An 18,285-nucleotide genomic window follows, 5' to 3' on the forward strand; every position below is an offset into this window, starting at 1 on the left:
TACTTAACTAAGCAAAAACCAATCTAATGCAGAATGGAAAGTCAATGTTAATTTTTTACAGCCTAGATAGGAGGAATTTTCAGGAGCAATTTTATCAGAAGTTGTGTTCCCAAGACCCCTTAAAGATTTTCACTACCACTGATCTTACCAAACATTTGCTTTCCTGCCCTCTAGTGCTCATGTCTAAGTCTTCTATACAAACCTGGTTTTGGAAACCTACCACCATATAAATGGTTCTAGTGAAATAAAATTACTTACTTATTGCAACACTACCAGTGATCTAAACAGTTCCTTCTGTTGTTGCTCCTGTATCACACCAGTGCAGTTATCTGAAAGGTCAGACTCTTTAGGTTACTTTTCATTTTACAGAACCAATGTAATCAAGTTTTCTGTCTCAGTTCTGGACCATATAATGGAGTTCTAAGTGCACAAATTGAAGCTTACTTCTGGGTTTATTACTAACACATTTTCACTCCTACCTATAGTTGTTAGTCAGCTGTATACCAAACTACAGGTTTCCACAGTATTTACAGGTTTTCACCCACATTTAAAGCTCTTCTGTGTAATGCAATTAATTTTGCCTCCAGTGATGCAGTTACAGCATTGTGCATGCTTACATTTAAAACAATGGGTTAACACACTATATCTGTAATTACTCCCATGCTACCAGAAAACCAGTGAATTAAATTTATTTAGTGTTAAATGGATATGGAATGTCATACAGTACATGTAAAGACACTTCAAGATGGGTAAAGCAGAACTAATTGCACAAGGAATTAAAGGTTCACCTCAACAGTCAGTATTATCAAATCATTACAGCTTCCATCTTCAGAGTGCAAGGTATGTCATGCAAAAAAACAGCTCCAAAAATCCCCAAACAGACAAAACCAACATTGTGGTACCACTTAAAATGCTATCATACCACAATATTTTACAAGACATTAGGTGATCATTCATATAGAATGAAGCATTTTAGCAGTAACAAAAAAGTTTTAAACATAATTAACAGATTTTGCATGAACACAAATTCCAGCATTACTATACCTAAGGAACAGGCAACATGCTGGGAGAAAGTACCTAAAAATCAAAGCCTTTTTTATTCATAGCCAATATTACTTTCTGCAAGAATTCTGCAATCTTATTATTCAGTTTCCTCACATAACTGGGTAAGGTTCAATACATTTTTACATAGAGCATAATCACATAACCACCACATCAGCAAGAGGATTTCATTATCTTGACCAGTTACTACATTTAAAATCATGGTAAGATAACATGCCCTGCAAACAAATTGTCTTCTGGGACAGTGTTCTGTATGTAGAAATATTAAACAACTAAAATATACTCCTACCCACTTTAACCCCAAGAAAATTATAATTTGTATTTACATATTTTTGAAATATGTAGGTAAAAACTGCAGATGGAAGAAAAGCAGAATACACACGAGAGCTATGACAGCGCTGGCTGAAAGGATGGGTGCAGTCAGGAACCCTGAGTGAGACCTGGACAGGGGCTGTACCTTTTGCACTCTTCCTCTGTCGAAGGCGCCTCACCAGGGCTACCAAAGGCAGCTGCTGCTGTGGCAGAGCTGCTCCTCCCCTCCCAGCTGGCTGAGCTGGGAGCAGAACCCTGCAGCCCAACCAGTTCCACTCAGCTGAAAGCAGACAAAACACACTCCTACACACCTGCTTCAACCACAGCTTGCATGTTAGCATGGAAGAGACACAGGAGATGACAGGATGGCTTTTAACATTTCCACCTTGCAATGCTCATATTCTGAGGGCACCAACAGGTAGACCGATCTACCAAAATAAGCATACAAAAAAGGCCAAGTTGTTTGCCCTCCTATTAGGAATAAACTATTTAACTTCCTGGCTTAAATGTAAGCAAGAGAAACTCAAGAAAGAACTTCTTGAGGTTAATTTTCCATCTACATTCAAAGAAAATAATTTACTAAAACTGTAACTTGCAAGGTCTACTAGCCTTGAAGTGAGGATACAGGTTTTAACTATACCTATAGTTAAATAAAAAACTTCAAAAGACATTTTACAGAAATAAAATATGCAACTCTAGGAAGTAGGTGGAAAACCACTTTAGTATTTGTATGGAACATTCTATTTTCATAGCCCATCATTCTCAGGAATGTGTATTTCATAAATAAAAATACAGAACAAAAATTCATGTATTCAATCTAAAGTTGGATACTTCTACACTTCTTCCGATAAAATTTGCTTTCTCCCTCACAATTAAGTGATAAAACCTGAAAAAAATTGACTTTTCAAATCTAACTTGCATGAGAAAACACAGATGAACAAACCAATATCTGGGAAGAACATTTTGTACAAGATTGCAGTTCTAAAACACTTATATTACAAAGCAATGTAAATAAATACCAGGCTAGTACAAAAGCTCTTATTTACAGTTTTACAAATGAAAACGTTTTCAGTGTAAATGCAGTGTTTTAAAGAACACAATATTAGTAAAATGAGTTCCTATATAGACCATTACAATTTCTGCTAGATTTGAATGCAGTATTGTATAAAACCATTGTTTCAAGTTAATTTTTGTTTATAATTTAGTACAGCCAAACCCCAGTTTATGCCTGGAATGGTATCTGTTAAAGTGCTGAAAAAGAGGACATTTCTGCAATTTTAGAAAAACATACTGTACATTATTAAAGCTTTATCAAGTCAAAACTGATGTATTTTGTTCACATTTGCTACCACACCACCTGGGAATGGGAAATTTTTCAACAAAAACTTGTAAATTATTGGGATGGCAGCCACTGATATCTTCGCATCCAAAGCCTGATGGTTTCCCGCAAGTAACTCGTCTTAAGCTTCAGTGGTAGCTTCAGGTTTCATAATCTGGTAAGTAATCAAGTATTCTGGATAAGCCTGAAAGAGTGACACACACATTTTTTATTACGATTTCATTCTCTGGATAAGTTCAGAATGTTTGTTAGAGAGACTTTTCTCTCTCACAGAAGAGGTAGCAGAGTATGTAAACAACCAAACACCTGCAGCCTTGAAAAGTCTTGTTTATGGTATAGTAGAAAAATATTTTGACAATGGATGTTTTAGGATTTTAGCCAATCACCCTAAGGGGTGGCTGATCCTTTGTCCAATTAGACTATGAAGAAAAAAGTCTATAAAAGAGTTTGTAAAATAATTAAATAAATCAATCTTGCTGCACAATTCCTGCCTGCTGGATCTTCTCTCCTCCTCCCTACGGCTGCGGGACACGGGGATATACCCTAGGGTTGCAGTAATAATTACTGATGCCAAAGGAAAAAAGGGCAAAACATCAAAGGGGAAAATCTTGGACCATTCAGGAAACATGCATCCCTTTCACCTGCAACTGCAGCAGGAGTTTGTTCTAAGACAAAAGCAAGCCCTAGCACCTCAAACCTAGGAAAAAAATCCCCCAGTGCATTACATGCCTTTGAAAAAGACAAAAGAGAGTCTGCAAAACCACCCCAAAAGCTTTTACCTGCTCTCCTCTGTAAATGACATATTCTGCCAATGCCAATCCATTTACACTGGGCCGCCCAGTCACTGAGTGATGTCCTGGGGGAGAATGAGCCATTTTCATAGCACTGAACTGCAGGAAGGACTTGCCCAATGTTACACGACAGAAGAGCAACTGCCTGTGTTGAAAGGGAAAAAGGACCATGAACACACAATGCTTATGACCTTGAACCTTGAAGCCACTTCAGTCAATCTTTGTGGTTCATAAAATTCTCAAGTTGTTTCGCCGAACAAAAGTTACAGTCACTTTGGAAAGCTCGTTAGCCCAAGGAAAGGGTTGGTAGTAACATGGAAAAATGTTTATCTTAGTTACTGAAAACAGCATACTTAACAATGGGCTCAGAGATTGCCACCACCTTTTCTTTACCTGTTATTTATTTTGTTTGGTTTTTTTAGAAAAAGTTTTCTATCCCCTCCTTCCATTAATCATCCTGACAACATAATTCACAAGTGTTCTAATGCTTGATTTGTATCTAACAGCCAAGTCAACATCAAGGCCAAGTGCAAAGTCCAGGTCAATGCAAAATACCTCAGATCAGCATTTGTCAGTTTGTTATGTTTTCACTATTACAAGACTCAACAAGGGCTCTTATTTCTGTACATATGTACCTACTGCAATGACAATAGAATCCTGACATTTTTATAGACTAATGTTATGTACCATTTTACTCTGCCAAAACTTCTGCTTTTCTTTCTCTTTGCAGAAAACAAACTAAAAACCCCTTCTTATTCAAAACTTTAGAAAACATGAAAAGGCTCTGACATCCTCTGTTAACTCTCAAAGATGATTCTCATTATTTGAGAGTTCCAGAAAAGAGTAAGCAACATGAAAAGCAGCAGAGACTCAAAGAAGGATACTGGAAGGATGACCTTATCCTTGTATACCAATGCAAAACAGTATGCATACAAACACAAGATATTCTTCTGGTTGAAATGACTGCCACCACCAAAACTGACTCCATGACCTATGAGTTTATTCTGAACTGACGGTGTTGGTAAGACGTAACAGGTGTTTATGTTGAAAAGTGGATTCAAGAACTTAATTAGTGGCAGAATCCCCAAATCCATATCTATTTCAGTGTTTGAAAAAGCAGTGATGTGGGGCTGACTGTTACAAAATACATCTGTCTCAAAGAAATACTGCATCTGAATATCTCTGAATTTCTCCTTTCTCTGTAACAGGCAATGAACTAAACTCTCATATTGCTCATCTTTCACATAAGCATCTAGCAGATCCTCTTCACTCTCTGGTTCCGTAAGTCTGATTTTTGTATTAAGGGCAAATATATGGTTCAATGCACTGAAGATGGTTGAAAATACTTTAGGACTTAAATGTCAAAGTTTCCTGAAAGTTTCTGTTAGGCCCAGAATACAGAGAAGGTCCAAGCAAATCTTTCTTCAGAAAGAGACTGCTGCATTGATAATCTAGGACTATCAAAAGCAGAATCAGATTCTTTTGAGGTACTTACCTGTGGCAAACATAACAAGATCTATCTTTGTGAATTGGACATCCAGTGCCACCTCCAATTCCATACACATATTGATTGCTTTTGGAAGAATTTTCAGCAAAGTAAATCCCAGCTCCAAACATGCCACCTATATAGGCATGTCTCTCATCAAAGCCTTTGTGAATGATTGCATTCACAAATGGGGAGCCTAAGAGAAAGGAAGTAAAATATTGACAATACAGTACACAGATTTTTGTATGTGTCACAATCCAATAATTCGTTCCCACTGTGTTGGGAACTACGTAGCCTTCCTTATGAAGATGTTTTGTGAACTTTGCTCATCAGGATAAACTCTGTATTTGTGCATGGAAGAGCCTCCAACAGGCTTTAACTTGCTAATGGTAAGTTATCTTTTCTGGATAAATCCAAGAAAACAACAAAAAAAATCCCACCCCAAAACAACCTATAACAGAATGAAGTTTGATCTTTAATCACTTTGGTCATACAGCTGATAAAACAGACTCAAGGAATAATTTCTTAAATGTTTTCTTTTACATCTTGGTCTCCCTTCGGGGAGAGACAAAGAGATGCAAATTTCAGAAGAATGATACAGTACATTGTATCATTCCTTGTGAAATACAAAACTCAAGTAAAACCTAGAACCTACTTCCACTGAGGAAATTTACTTTGTTTGAGACAGTAGAAACCCTTCCATAAAGAGTGCTGCTGACAAAATAAGTTCATAAAGTGCATTTCAACATCTCACCATGAAACAACATCCTTTCATTAGCATGGTTATGATTCTCTTCAGAGACCTCTTTCCTCCTGTGAGTGTATCTTTCCCATAGTTTTTTGTTGCATACTTTCTGAATCTGAAATGGTCAAAAAGAAACTGAAAAATTCTGCTCACTTTACCAGATAGATGTATATCCTATAGCCACTATACTATAGTACATTTACACTGCCACTTAAACAAGAATACTTTCCTTGGGACTCAACGAGACACAAATTGGCTTATCCTGCACAAGCTGATTGTTGTAGTATGACAAGTAAATAATAACTATATGCTTAAGAATCAGTCAATTTTACACAGCTCCTTGTTAATAATCCTTAAATGAAATACTCTCTAATTTAAATTTAGCAGGCTTAGTCAGAATTCTTCTTGATGACAAATCACTAGTAAAGAGATCAATCAGTTAATTAAGAAATGCCTTCCATGAAGACTTATACTTCTAAAAGAAAGTAAATTACAAAGCCCCTGCAGAGGTATGCTGGGCATTGCAAAGTCTTGTGCATGTAGGTTATGTAGGAATAGCACAGCAATTCCACTGGGAAAACTGTAACTTCAGAATAAAACTTAGTAGTACTGACTTGCAAATCAAAATCTTTATGATATTAACAAAAATTACCATTACTTCAGAGGGAAAAATACATAAATACAAACCAAAATTCCATTAGATTACTTAAACTTGTCTACTGGCTGTTTTTTTACGCTTGTCTGTCGCTAAATCAAGCCAAAGTAAGAGTTCAAAAGTTTTGCTTTCACTTCTTGTGGTTTTTTCCTGCCATTCTCCCTCAAAAGAAATCCTCTTCTGTTTCCTATAAAACCTTCTGCCTTTTTCTTCAAAAATTCTGCAGTTTTCTGTGAGATCCCTCTATGCCAATTTCTCATAAAATTTCTTGCCATTAACCCGTAAGTAGCTTTTCCATAAAAAATTAGTCTTTGAATTTCCCTGGAAGACGACCTTTATCCTATGAACATCTCAGAATGGCACATCTTGTCACAATATAGAACTCAAACAAGTGTAGAACATTTTATGGATATTTTACTTTTAGACAAAACTCCAAAGGTGTAAAACCACTAGCCATAAAAAAACAACAGCCACCTTTAAGATGTTGTATCTATTGAAGACTCCACCAGCATGTCCTCCATCTCTGTGCTCTCGGACAGTACTCTGCATCTGAAGATTGAGAATTTAAGGAGGATTACATTCTTTCAGAACACATTCAACACATATCTCCTTTAGACAAGTCAAATAAGGAAAAGAACTAATTATGTATTAAAACAATTAAAAATTGTAAGAGGAACTTTTAGGCAATGACTGTATGTTAAGTAATGCCAGATTTTGTGGATGCATATGGTTTTTTGTTTAATGATTTTTTGTTTAATGTATTTTGACTGGTCCATGGTCTAGTTTTCAAACTGGAGAAGACTGTCACTAATCTCTTTACAATTGTGTTTCTTCAGAATTTTGCCTAGTGTGATTACGACTCTTTTAAATCATTTCCTTTCAAACTGCGTATGACAGACAGGCAATCCATTGGTAGCACAGAATTTATATTACATTGAAGAGATTTGATATATAATAGAGGTTTTAAAAATAGTACAAGCAATAATAATGTAAGTAAGAAAACAGCTACAGGCATCATGAACACAGATTATAAGTAACGCAGTCAAAGTTGGGAATCTGAAGTATCCTTATGCAAGCTTTTGTAAGCTTAGTGATGTTTACTGCACTGTTAAATTGTCTAGCAATACTTCTTTACCTACTTCTTTAGTAGCAATAGCAAAAATACTGAGAGACTACAAAGAATGGCATATACCTCTTCTTCTACTGACTGAAATTCCTTGTCTTCGGTGGAAAGGTCTATGAGAATAGTTCCACTACCGGAAGTATTTAGAGTCAGGTATGGGTTAAGTCCTGTGAATGTAATAAAACACAGCAACAGTGTCAGAAACTGCAATAATTTCTCTGATCTGTGGACATTGATCAATCCTTCTCTTATCAAGAATCATCATTTCAGATGCACTAACCCATTTGCCTGTGCTTAGCTCAGTACACTAATGCACATAACAGGGGAACTACTTGTAAGCACTTGTTTACTTCAGAGTTCATTTCAACTCTAGGCAGTGACACAGCGAGCAACCAGTTCCTGTACAGAGTCCACAACTACTGATGGCAAGGGCATCATGAAACAGGAAAAGCAACTTGAAGCACTAATTCAATAGGAGTATTTTTTCCATGGTCATGCAGAAAGAACTGACAAAAGAACTAAGTCTGTCAACCCAAAAGGCTTGAGCCTGGTATTGAAAGCCTAAAAGATACTGAATGTTTAAAGGAAACTTCTTAAATGAAGCATACTGAATTATAATGAATTCAGGACTCCCAGGACTTTGCTGGTATCAACAGTCCTACACAAATAAAGAGGCTTTAGCAGTAATTTTAATGTAAGCTAAAGCTGTTGAACAAAGCTGTTATGTTAATTTTGGTTCACTGAAAGCACGCCAACTCTATTTTTAAAGGAAAGTGTAAGAATTTCAACTGGCTTTCTGAGTGAGCAAAGACAGCATTCTGTAGCAGAACCCAATAGTACATAACAGGCCTGAACTCATCAACAGAATGTGCTCTGCTCTTCAGAGTGCTTTGATGAAGATAAACACTCCCTATCTCAAGGAGCTTATGAGCATTTTGCACTAGATTGACGCTTCACCTAAGTAAACACAAAACAGTGACCACAGAGAAAAAATATAAATCAGAGAACTGAAAGGCAAGATTCACAGTAATTCACAGCATAAATAAAAGTACTCAAGTTTCAAGTCAGAAGACATTCTTAACATTTGAAGTGCCATTTTCTAGATCAGGTTTTATTACCAATTCTTTTTAATGAGATACAATTTGGAATAACATAAGTAATTTACAAAAACTGATTATGTAACGGCAGTATTATGTGATAATTTAAAATGAGCATATACCTTGTTGTCCAGAAATAAGTCTTTCAACTCCTTTGATGATTTTATGCCTGTGGCCATAAGCATTAATGCCAATTTCCTTCAATTCTTTGTGTCCCATTTCAACCAATACGTCCAATGTTATCTATAATGAAAGCAAGACCATGTTTTTTGTACTAGAACAACTGCCAATGACAGTGAAAATATACCTCACAACAGCTGTGAGAAAAAGCAAGTGTGAAAAGAACAGGAACATTAGAGGTTTCATATTTTACTTTCATTCAACTGCTTTCTTCAAACTTTTTGTCCTAAACTGACATGCTACAAACTACAATTTGTAACTTGCATTGTTTGCAGGGACCATGTTTCTAATTGAGAAATACTCTTCTAGATATATTCAAGTGAACACAAACAAGAACTGAAATTACTAATTAACACAAATTACTTATTTACTCTACCTTTTATACTGCTGAAAGGAAACACTGCTACAACTGTTAAACTGATACAAACATTACTGTCCCCATCTGTTTATATATACATATATTTTAACACACATTTATTTTGTATATCAATTAAAAAAATCCAGTTACAGTCCTTTCTTTTATTCTACTTGTTTTGACAGTCACTCATTTAAAATCTCTCTTATTACATTATACTAACCAGGCACTACTTATTCCATTGCTTTCTAGCCCTGAGTATCTGGAAATAAATATAACCACTTACCTGTTCTCTCTCAAATATGTCAATTAGATGTTCAAGGCCAAGGTTCCGCACAAACTGATTAATGCTAAAATCGACACCTGAAAATGGGTAAGAAGAAAAACTCACAATGAATTCATACCTGTATTACAAAATAAAGCATACACATCTCCCCCTGTCTGTGGCAAAAATGAGAGACAAAAATTCCTGGTCTTTTGCAGATGTGGATTAAATATCTGTATCGCTACCCAGTAGCAATTTAACCTGCTCTTCTACCTCCCTAAGAGAAGTCTTTGTGCTTCCACAAAACAAGCCACCCAGCTACCAGAAATGCAAGTTCCAACAGAAGTATATATTGACAACTAAAATATCACAGAAGTAACCCTTTTAAGATACCTGATATAAGAACAACCTCTTAGAAATTAAAGTTTGTAGTAAAATACTGCTTGGTATGGAGCCAAATTTCATTTGACTTCTGTTTTAAAACACAATTCACATACTAGCTCGGTTCAGCAAAAAACATTTTAAAGGTTCTGTAAGGGGAAAACAGTAAAATCTTGTAGTATAAGACTTTTAGACCTTTGTTCCTAATTAATGGCATCATAAGGAACTGAAATACTGCATATATCAGAATAACTATATCAATGTATGGGAAACTTCACACTTTTGTATTCTTTTTACCGTATGTTAAGAAACGTCACTCACTCCTGAGAAAGCCTCACCTTCTTTTTTCTCCAGAACAGTAGCTCCCTCTGCACAGTTTGTACCAACAACAGATGGAAGTTCAGAAAAACTACCAGACAAGTTGTCAAGACTACTTGCAGCAGACAGACTGGATGGACTGGATGGAACAGAAGACAGGGAATCAGCTGCAGAACCTGTAGCCTGAGACACACTTATAACCTGAGGTTTGTAGCAAGTCGGTAAGGCAGAAGGAGGCATTGCAGCTGTCAGTAACGCACTGACATCGTCTGCCTAAGGAGCAGAAAACAACTCATTAGAACAGAGGAACACTTTTGCACAATGTTTTTTCCTAGAATGCACTATCATGATATTAGATTTCTTGAGTACACTCAAGAACAATATTGGGAAAACATGCATTTTACAATGCATCTTACAAACGGCCTTTTCTGGCAACAGCGTATGTGAAATTGTAAAATGTTTATACATAGAAGCTCTAAGAAGGTAAAAATTAAAGACTTCAGTATTTCTAAAAAAATTTAGGGACAGTTAAACAGAATTAATTTGCTGCAAAAAATGAACAGAAGCTTCTACTGGAAATCAGAATTTATGAAACAAAACAGTTATTCTGAATGTAGTTTTGGATTACATTATAATACTTGGAAATAACACAGCTGAAAACTTAACAGACAGTTTCGTAAAATGATGCTGCTACAAGGTCTGCTTACATTTTATTGTCACAATTTTTCTATCAGTCAAACTATAAGCACTGAATTAAAAGCATCAAATTATAATCATTAATTCATTTTGTTAGTGTTTTGAGGTCTTTTCCCCCCAACTCCATACTGAAATAAGATGCCTGAAGCAAGAAATTATTTAAAGCAGGTTTATAAAGATCTATTGACTTTCCTTGCCAGGCACATAAAAATACCACAGAAACAACAGTAATTTAAATTTTGCAGAAGTGGTTGTATTACTGGCTTTTTAAAGAACAGCTTTTAGATGAGCTGTCACAAATAGATAAGTACAGATTTCCCAAGAGAAGCCCTATCACTTACAGTGACCAGGTCCAATGGTGTTTGTCCTTCTTGGTTTTTCAGAGTAGGATCAGCTCCATGTGCCAGTAACAAGGCACAAAGCTGAGTCCTTCCTTTCTGGGCTGCTTCATGAAGAGGTGTGAAAGCCCATTTGTCCGTAGCATTCACACATGCATTATACTTTATAAGTAAAGCCGCTACGTCAACATGCTGGAAAAATAAAAACACCTGTTAAATTCCAATACCACAGTGTATTAAAATAATTAAGAACTACTACCGCTATTTCTGTGTAATCAGAGTAATTCTAAATTTTCTTAGAATGCATTTAATTATGATTTTAAAATGTATTAAAGCAAGGTGTTTTCTTCCTCACCTAAAACATACCAGCAAAAAGTTGAGTAAGATTTGTTCCCTTGTGAAAAAAAGACAGAGTAAAACATAACTCCAAATCCAGAGGGATCTGAAGGAAAAAAATGCCTGATTCTGAACTTCCAGTTTGGAAAGTACTCCAACTGTTTTGGTTAAAGACTTGATTCAAGGACAAAGATTCAGGAAAACCACAAAAACAACTGCTGTCTCAACAGCAGTCATATAAATGGAAGTGAGATCTTCCTGATAAAATCTGACTGTCACAGGTAAGGAAAGGCATTTTACAGAACACCTTTCAGCCTGCTGGCTTTCTAGGTGTTCACGGTCAGAAAACTCCATTTGTGATTTTACAAATTCATAACAGTCTTTACCTATAACATAAACTGTGATCTAATTATTCATTCTGTCTTAAAAATAAGATTAGATTATAACTCAATAGTAAAAGCATTCTACAGAGTATTGGCTCAAAATGCTGTCAATGAAATGTACCACTTTTTTTTTAATAAACAGTCTCAGAAAGTTTGAGATATTTACCCCATAAGATGCTGCATTATGCAGAGGAATCAAGCCTCCTTTATCCTGTGCATTCACATCTGCTCCATGCTGTAACAGGTACTCTGCAACCTCCAAATTATTGTAACCAGCTGGAGTTGCAGAAGGACAGAATAAACAGAATTAAAACACCACCCCCAACAGGCTGTAGAGAAGTAGTAATTCATTTAAATTACTTGAAAGTAAATTAAAATGTCAATCCACAGTGTAATACCTATTAGGGAGGACAGCGTTACCCTATTTAAGAGTATTTGGTTTTAAAACCTGTCAATAAACAATAGAAGATCCTTTCTGGCTAGAGAGAACAGGAAAATAATTAAACAGTTTGAAAAGCAACATAAGATTAACATGTGTAAGATACTAATTTTTTAAAAGAGAAAGTACTGAATCCTCCAGCTTGAGGCTACACTCTAAACTTGTGTAGACATAGAAAGTTCGGCCACAGTAATTAATTAGTAACTGATCAAACTAGTTAATTAGAACACTAACCTGCTAAATGTAGTGGTGTTGAATGCCGTCCTTGCGTGTCCCGACAGTTGACATTGTCGGGTGAACAGAGCTTTTTTACTCGGGCCAAACAACCTTTCTTTGCAGCATCTAGGAGAGCTGCATCTCCTCTAAGTAGGTCTTGAATATCAGTATCACCATCTTTAACAAGATCTAGAGGAGTATTTCCATCCCTGTTTTTCTTTGTAGGGTCAGCTCCATGCTGTGCACATCAAAGACAGGTGGTAAGTGTGTCAGCAAAATAAACATGCCGCATCTTAGGCATCTAATGCCTCGTTGAGCAAATATTCTGACTCATATTGGAATCCTGCAGAGAGCCTTCCATTTACTGTGTGAGAAAGGACAACACAGGTGCTAAGAGTATCCCTTTTACTGAAAATATTTAACTACAATAATTCAGAAACCACACACTAATTTCTCAAAGAAGTCCATTTACATTTCAGAGTGAACAAGAAAAAAAAGGTAACCTCCCTCCAGCATATGTAATACCTGTAACAGGAGTTTGCAAATCTCGTATTTTCCTTTTGCTGCAGCTTCATGCAAGGGAGTGAATTTCCACAAGTCGGCTACATTGACAACTGCACCATGTTTAACCAACAGTTCTGCAACTTCATAGTGACCGTATGAGCAGGCGTTATGCAAAGGGACAAGTCCTCTGGAAACAATTAAAAGAAGAGAAAAACTCTCTTTAGAAATAGGGTATTTTTTCACCAAGCAATATAACCTTAAAACACAATGCACCTTTGACAATCAAACCATAACAAAACCTTCCTTCCCCCCTCTCCCCCCCAGTCTAATATAGTAGGAATATTATTGTATATTGCAATATCTATTGCAGTAAAAACTTAATCAGTGAGGCACTGAAGAGAAGTAAAAGCACAGGGCCAGAGAAATTCCTGATGCTCTAATCTTAAGTACTGCAAAATGCTTTTGGGTATTCTTAACATCTTCACTCTAACTAAACACTAACAGAAGTTCCCGTGAAAATAAAAAAATATCTGAAGAAAAACAGGATGCTTATCAGCGAACAATATTCAAAAGCTGATAGATAGGACCAATCACAATTGCCAAGAAAATACAATTTGAGTGTTTACCCCTTATCTTTTGCATGTACATCAGCTCCATGCTGAAGAAGATACTCCACAACAGATACTCTGTTATATCCAGCTGCAAAATGAAGTGGTGTAGACTGACGTCCTTCAATATCTCTGCAGTTCACACTCTGAACTGTACACAGCTTCTGTGAATTTCCCCAAACAAAATATATGTCACTACATATAGTGTTGACACCACTAATTTAGTCATAGAATGCTGTTAACAACAACACATTAACACATTTAGTTTTGTATAACTGTTTTCAATAAAAATTATTTCATTTTTACAGATTTCACAGATTGTGTCCTAAGAAAGTAATTCCACCTGCTCCCAAATCCACACCTGTAATTTATTTATGCTTTTTATATAAGGCAAACATCTGGAGGTGATGAACATTGTATTTTGTAATCTGTAATAATTGTGTAATACACAGGTTTTAGGACAGATCACAACTCTAAAGCAGTCAGTGAAGGGCTGTTCAATTGTTTGCTTTGAGAAATTATACACTGAGATATAATTCTGTGCTAGTTTGGCTGCAGCGGAGTTAGTTTTCTTCACAGTGGCTGGTATGTGGCTGTGTTTTAGATTAGTGCTGTACACAGGGCTGATAATAGAGAGATGTGTTGTCATTGCTGAGCAGGGCTTACACAGAGCCAAGGCCTTTTAGTGCTGCCACACTGGTCAGGAGGCTGGGGGGAGACACAGCCAGGACAGGTGATCCCAACTGACCAAAGGGATATTCCAGAGCAGATGGCATCATGCTCAGTACATAAAGTGGGGGAACAAGGAGGAAGGGGGGAACATTTCTAGTGATGGAGTTTGTCTTCCCAAGACACCGTTATCTGAGATGGGGCTCTGCTCTCCTGGGGATGGCTGAACACCAGCCTGCCCATGGGAAGCCATGAATTAATTCCTTGGTTTGCTTTGCTTGCGGGTGTGACTTTTGCTTTCTCTATTAAACAGCTTTTATCTCAACCCCTGAGTTTTCCAGCTTTTACTCTTCTGATTCTCTCCCGATCCTGCAGGGGGGTGAGCAAGCAGTTGTGTGGGGCTTGGTTGCTGGCTGGGATTAAACCATGACAAATTCCCTCTTATTTTTAAGGAGAGGTTTAACCTTACTTTGACAGTATCCACATCCCCAGCCTTTGCAGCCTCCAGCAACTGTCGATCTGCATCCGAATTACCTAATGGGATACCTTCTGCAAAATAAATGAGATTGCATGACAGGTAAGTGTAGGCAATTGAAGAAATTTGTTAAGACAGGAAATAACTTGAATTTATTTAAGGGAAATCACTGAAATAAAGTTAACCCATTACCAACAAGTTTTGTCTCTGTTTACTATCTACAACTATAGCTGCCAGAGCTAGTAGTGTTTGTGAAGTTGACTTCAGCAATGTGCTTCCTGTATGTTTTGGAATATTGTGGAACCAACTAAGCCTTCTTATTTCAGTTTAAGAATTGGACTATATCAAGTTTATGTATGTATATAATATCCAAAACTTACTCTTGAAAATCCATGTATATTGTTGCCTTCAATGGTACAATGGCCTTTTAACTCATAAATGCAAAGCAGACATTTTTTGTTTTAGAAACTCATTTTCTACTTTCAATATTCCCCTCACCCTATGTCAGGATTTTTATAAAGTTGTTCCAGGTGGCTATAGCCCAAAATCTTCATTGCTGATGATCTAGACAGTAAATGATATTATTAACTAGGGAGTAAAACACCACCTAGTACTACTGTCTTTTGTAGAACATTTTTTTTTGGTTGACTAGTCTTCACTATTGACAGCACTTGAAACGGCAAGTAAAATGAAGCACCACAGTGGATCTTGAATAACTCAGCATACCCTGTAGTAGCTGTTGCACACTTTCAGTCCCCATTTGTAAGGCTGTAAAGCCCTGCAGAGACACGATGGAAGGATCACATCCAGAACTCAGCAGCAACCTGCATGTCTGAAGATGACCACAATGTGCTGCTCTATGAAGAGAGGTCTGGCCAAGATTATCTAATGCATTAACCTGAAAATAACACAGACAAGAAATATCACCATCAAGTTAGTATTAAAGATGTTTTCATTGCTGACTGGGAATATTTCACAAATAGTATTCTTACTTCAATAGAAAGAACATATTTAGTGTATTTCCAAAGGTGATGACATTTCAAACAGTAAAATTAAAACAAAAACAGTTCATAAAGTAGCCCCCTTTTAGAGGCATGCATATAATCCAGTGCATTTTTACCACAAACACGAGTAATCTATTATTTTGCTCCTAGAAGTACAAATCTTCAGTGCCAACATAGAGAACAGCTTTTACCTGCATTGGCTTATTGTGGTTTTTCAGACTGAGGACTTCCTATGTGTTGGGTCAGTCAAAGTGTATTCAACAACTAAAAACTCTGCACGCAAACCTTACTTTTATTCTCTACTCTTCCTCTGGGTTTTGGAAACTTCACAGCAGTCAGGCTATAATCAAATTTCCACGAGAGAAATTCAACTCCCAGTCCTGGAGGATTCAAGCACTACAGAGTCTCTCCTTTCCACGTTTTCTTTTTGTGGAAGTTTGAACTAATCACCGTATTATGACTTTACATTTTGTCTTCACTGTAATTTTTTACTGCAACATCATGTAGTCTACCTGTCACACAGTTCAGTTTAGCTTCTTGCTGTTCATATATACCCCCTGCTCTTTTCCTCATGTATTTAATTACTCCTGCTGGACAATGAAGCACTAAACAAGACACTCTGAAAGTCTTCTGTTCACAGAGAGAACTACATCTGCATTTCTTAAAAATAGGACCAAAACAATGATGATTCTATAATGTATAGAGCTGTACTGATGGATTGATGACCCACAGCTGAGTCTATAAATCTAGAACCTTCCAAAACTAATTCTTTTAGAAAAGCCTGTCTACTCAGCTGTCCATTCTTATGGTATGAAAACCGGTACATGAATGTTAACAAAAGTATGATAGTCATACCTTAGCTTCATGTTTCACAACTACTTCAACAACATCATTATGAGCCTTTTCTGATGCCACATGCAGAGGAGTCAAGAAGCTAAAAAAAAGAGGAGTAATTCAAAATGTATTTTGCAAAATCTTCTAAACAAACACTTAGGAGTATTCATTTGTAACCACTCACTCTTTTGTTTTTTCATTGATATTGGCTCCTTTCCTCAGCAGCAATTCACATACTTGTTTCCTCTTAGGATATGGAGATGCAGCAGCACAGTGCTGTGAACATTAAAAAGTTTACAATTAACAACGAGCTAGCAATATCCAGGTTTTACTAGATGCTGATCAGCCGGCAGTTAAGAGCTAGTGGCATACAAAGACAACAGAAAAAAAACGCCAAAACATGTAGAAGCTTATTCATTTGGAAGACTCCACATGGGCTTTTGGATTTACTCTGGTATTTTCAAGAACTCCCCTTTCTAATAACTACTGGAAACCATCAAAACAAAGCTAACATACATAGCTCGCTGTTGCTTAAAATGAGACTATTCTACAAAACCTAGTCATTTAGATAACCTAAACAAGCCATTTATGTTAGTCTTAACATTAAGAACAAAATATTAATCAGTGTTATTTGCTTAACTAGACACTGGATATTCTAGGTTGGTCTGAATTACACCATTTGACACTACAATTTTTATTGCTAAACTATTAACTAGTATGCTTAGGTTAGCCACAATATATGCAAAATCATTATAAATCCTGAGATATTACCAATGCTGTCTCATGTGTCTGAGGATGCTTGAAGTTCACTGTCTCCAAAGAAAGATGTTTCTTTATACGAGCTACATCTGATTCTCTTGCAGCCTGTAGCAGTGAATGACCTTTGAATTCATCTTTGAAAACAAAGAAATACATAGCAGAGGGTTACACTCCTTGGCTTGAGAAGGATCAAGAGAATTGCTTCTTTCAGTTAGAAAAAAATATCCATTTTATTCAGCAGACCATGGAGCACACATTTCCAAGTCTGACTCAAACTTTTACATCACTTGACAGAACTTGTTAAGTCAAGTCAAAACACTACACAAGTTTTGCTTTGTTTCTAAACCAAAGCCAGAGACATCCAAACTGACTGCACAAGATCTATTTCACTCACCACTTTGTAGGTTCTACTGTTCACATATGTACCAACTCAAGTATAAATCTCTATTTTTGGAAAACCATTTCTAGATGCTAGCATGAAGCCTAGTGTAGTATTTACTGACAATTTTTGTAAATATCCCAGAAAGTTACTGTTTGACCACTCAAGGACACAATCTGAGGTCACTCTCTTCAACTCTAAGTTTGCTGGACACAAATCAATGCCCCTCATCAATTTCTTTGAACTCTCAGTGATTGTGGCACACTCAAATATATTCAGCATTCTAAACAGTTATTTTTTCTTCAAACAACTGTGGAATACAAATTATTATTTCAAAAATCTTGATGCAATGACAGGAACAAATATAGGAAATGAAAATGTATTGGCAAGGTCATGAGGGAAAACATGTATTTGGGGAAAAGCTACAAAACCCATCACAACCACTTGACTATAAACCTGACAGTAAAATAATTTCAAATGCCTACATTCAGAAAATCTAGCAATTTCAAATTATAAACAGTGACATGTACTGCACA

General features: G+C 36.4%; 1 protein-coding gene across 1 annotated transcript in view; it reads right to left on the reverse strand.

Annotated features, from left to right (window-relative positions):
• Positions 1-664: 664 nt before the first annotated feature.
• Positions 665-18,285, reverse strand: part of TNKS2 (tankyrase 2) — a 29,274-nt gene continuing 11,653 nt past the window's right edge. The window contains exons 9-27 of the mRNA XM_048310721.1: positions 17,383-17,504; positions 16,796-16,887; positions 16,633-16,711; positions 15,500-15,671; positions 14,768-14,847; positions 13,648-13,793; positions 13,043-13,208; positions 12,536-12,755; positions 12,029-12,138; positions 11,147-11,335; positions 10,130-10,382; positions 9,432-9,508; positions 8,733-8,853; positions 7,583-7,680; positions 6,865-6,939; positions 5,745-5,850; positions 5,000-5,186; positions 3,493-3,649; positions 665-2,897 (exon numbers count right to left, since the gene is read on the reverse strand). Of these exons, the coding sequence (XP_048166678.1) occupies positions 2,835-2,897; positions 3,493-3,649; positions 5,000-5,186; positions 5,745-5,850; positions 6,865-6,939; positions 7,583-7,680; positions 8,733-8,853; positions 9,432-9,508; positions 10,130-10,382; positions 11,147-11,335; positions 12,029-12,138; positions 12,536-12,755; positions 13,043-13,208; positions 13,648-13,793; positions 14,768-14,847; positions 15,500-15,671; positions 16,633-16,711; positions 16,796-16,887; positions 17,383-17,504 (2,513 nt within the window). The 3' untranslated portion in view covers positions 665-2,834. The remainder of the gene's footprint in view (positions 2,898-3,492; positions 3,650-4,999; positions 5,187-5,744; positions 5,851-6,864; positions 6,940-7,582; positions 7,681-8,732; positions 8,854-9,431; positions 9,509-10,129; positions 10,383-11,146; positions 11,336-12,028; positions 12,139-12,535; positions 12,756-13,042; positions 13,209-13,647; positions 13,794-14,767; positions 14,848-15,499; positions 15,672-16,632; positions 16,712-16,795; positions 16,888-17,382; positions 17,505-18,285) is intronic.

Source organism: Corvus hawaiiensis, chromosome 8 (assembly GCF_020740725.1).
Source record: "Corvus hawaiiensis isolate bCorHaw1 chromosome 8, bCorHaw1.pri.cur, whole genome shotgun sequence".
Classification (NCBI taxonomy): Eukaryota; Metazoa; Chordata; class Aves; order Passeriformes; family Corvidae; genus Corvus; species Corvus hawaiiensis.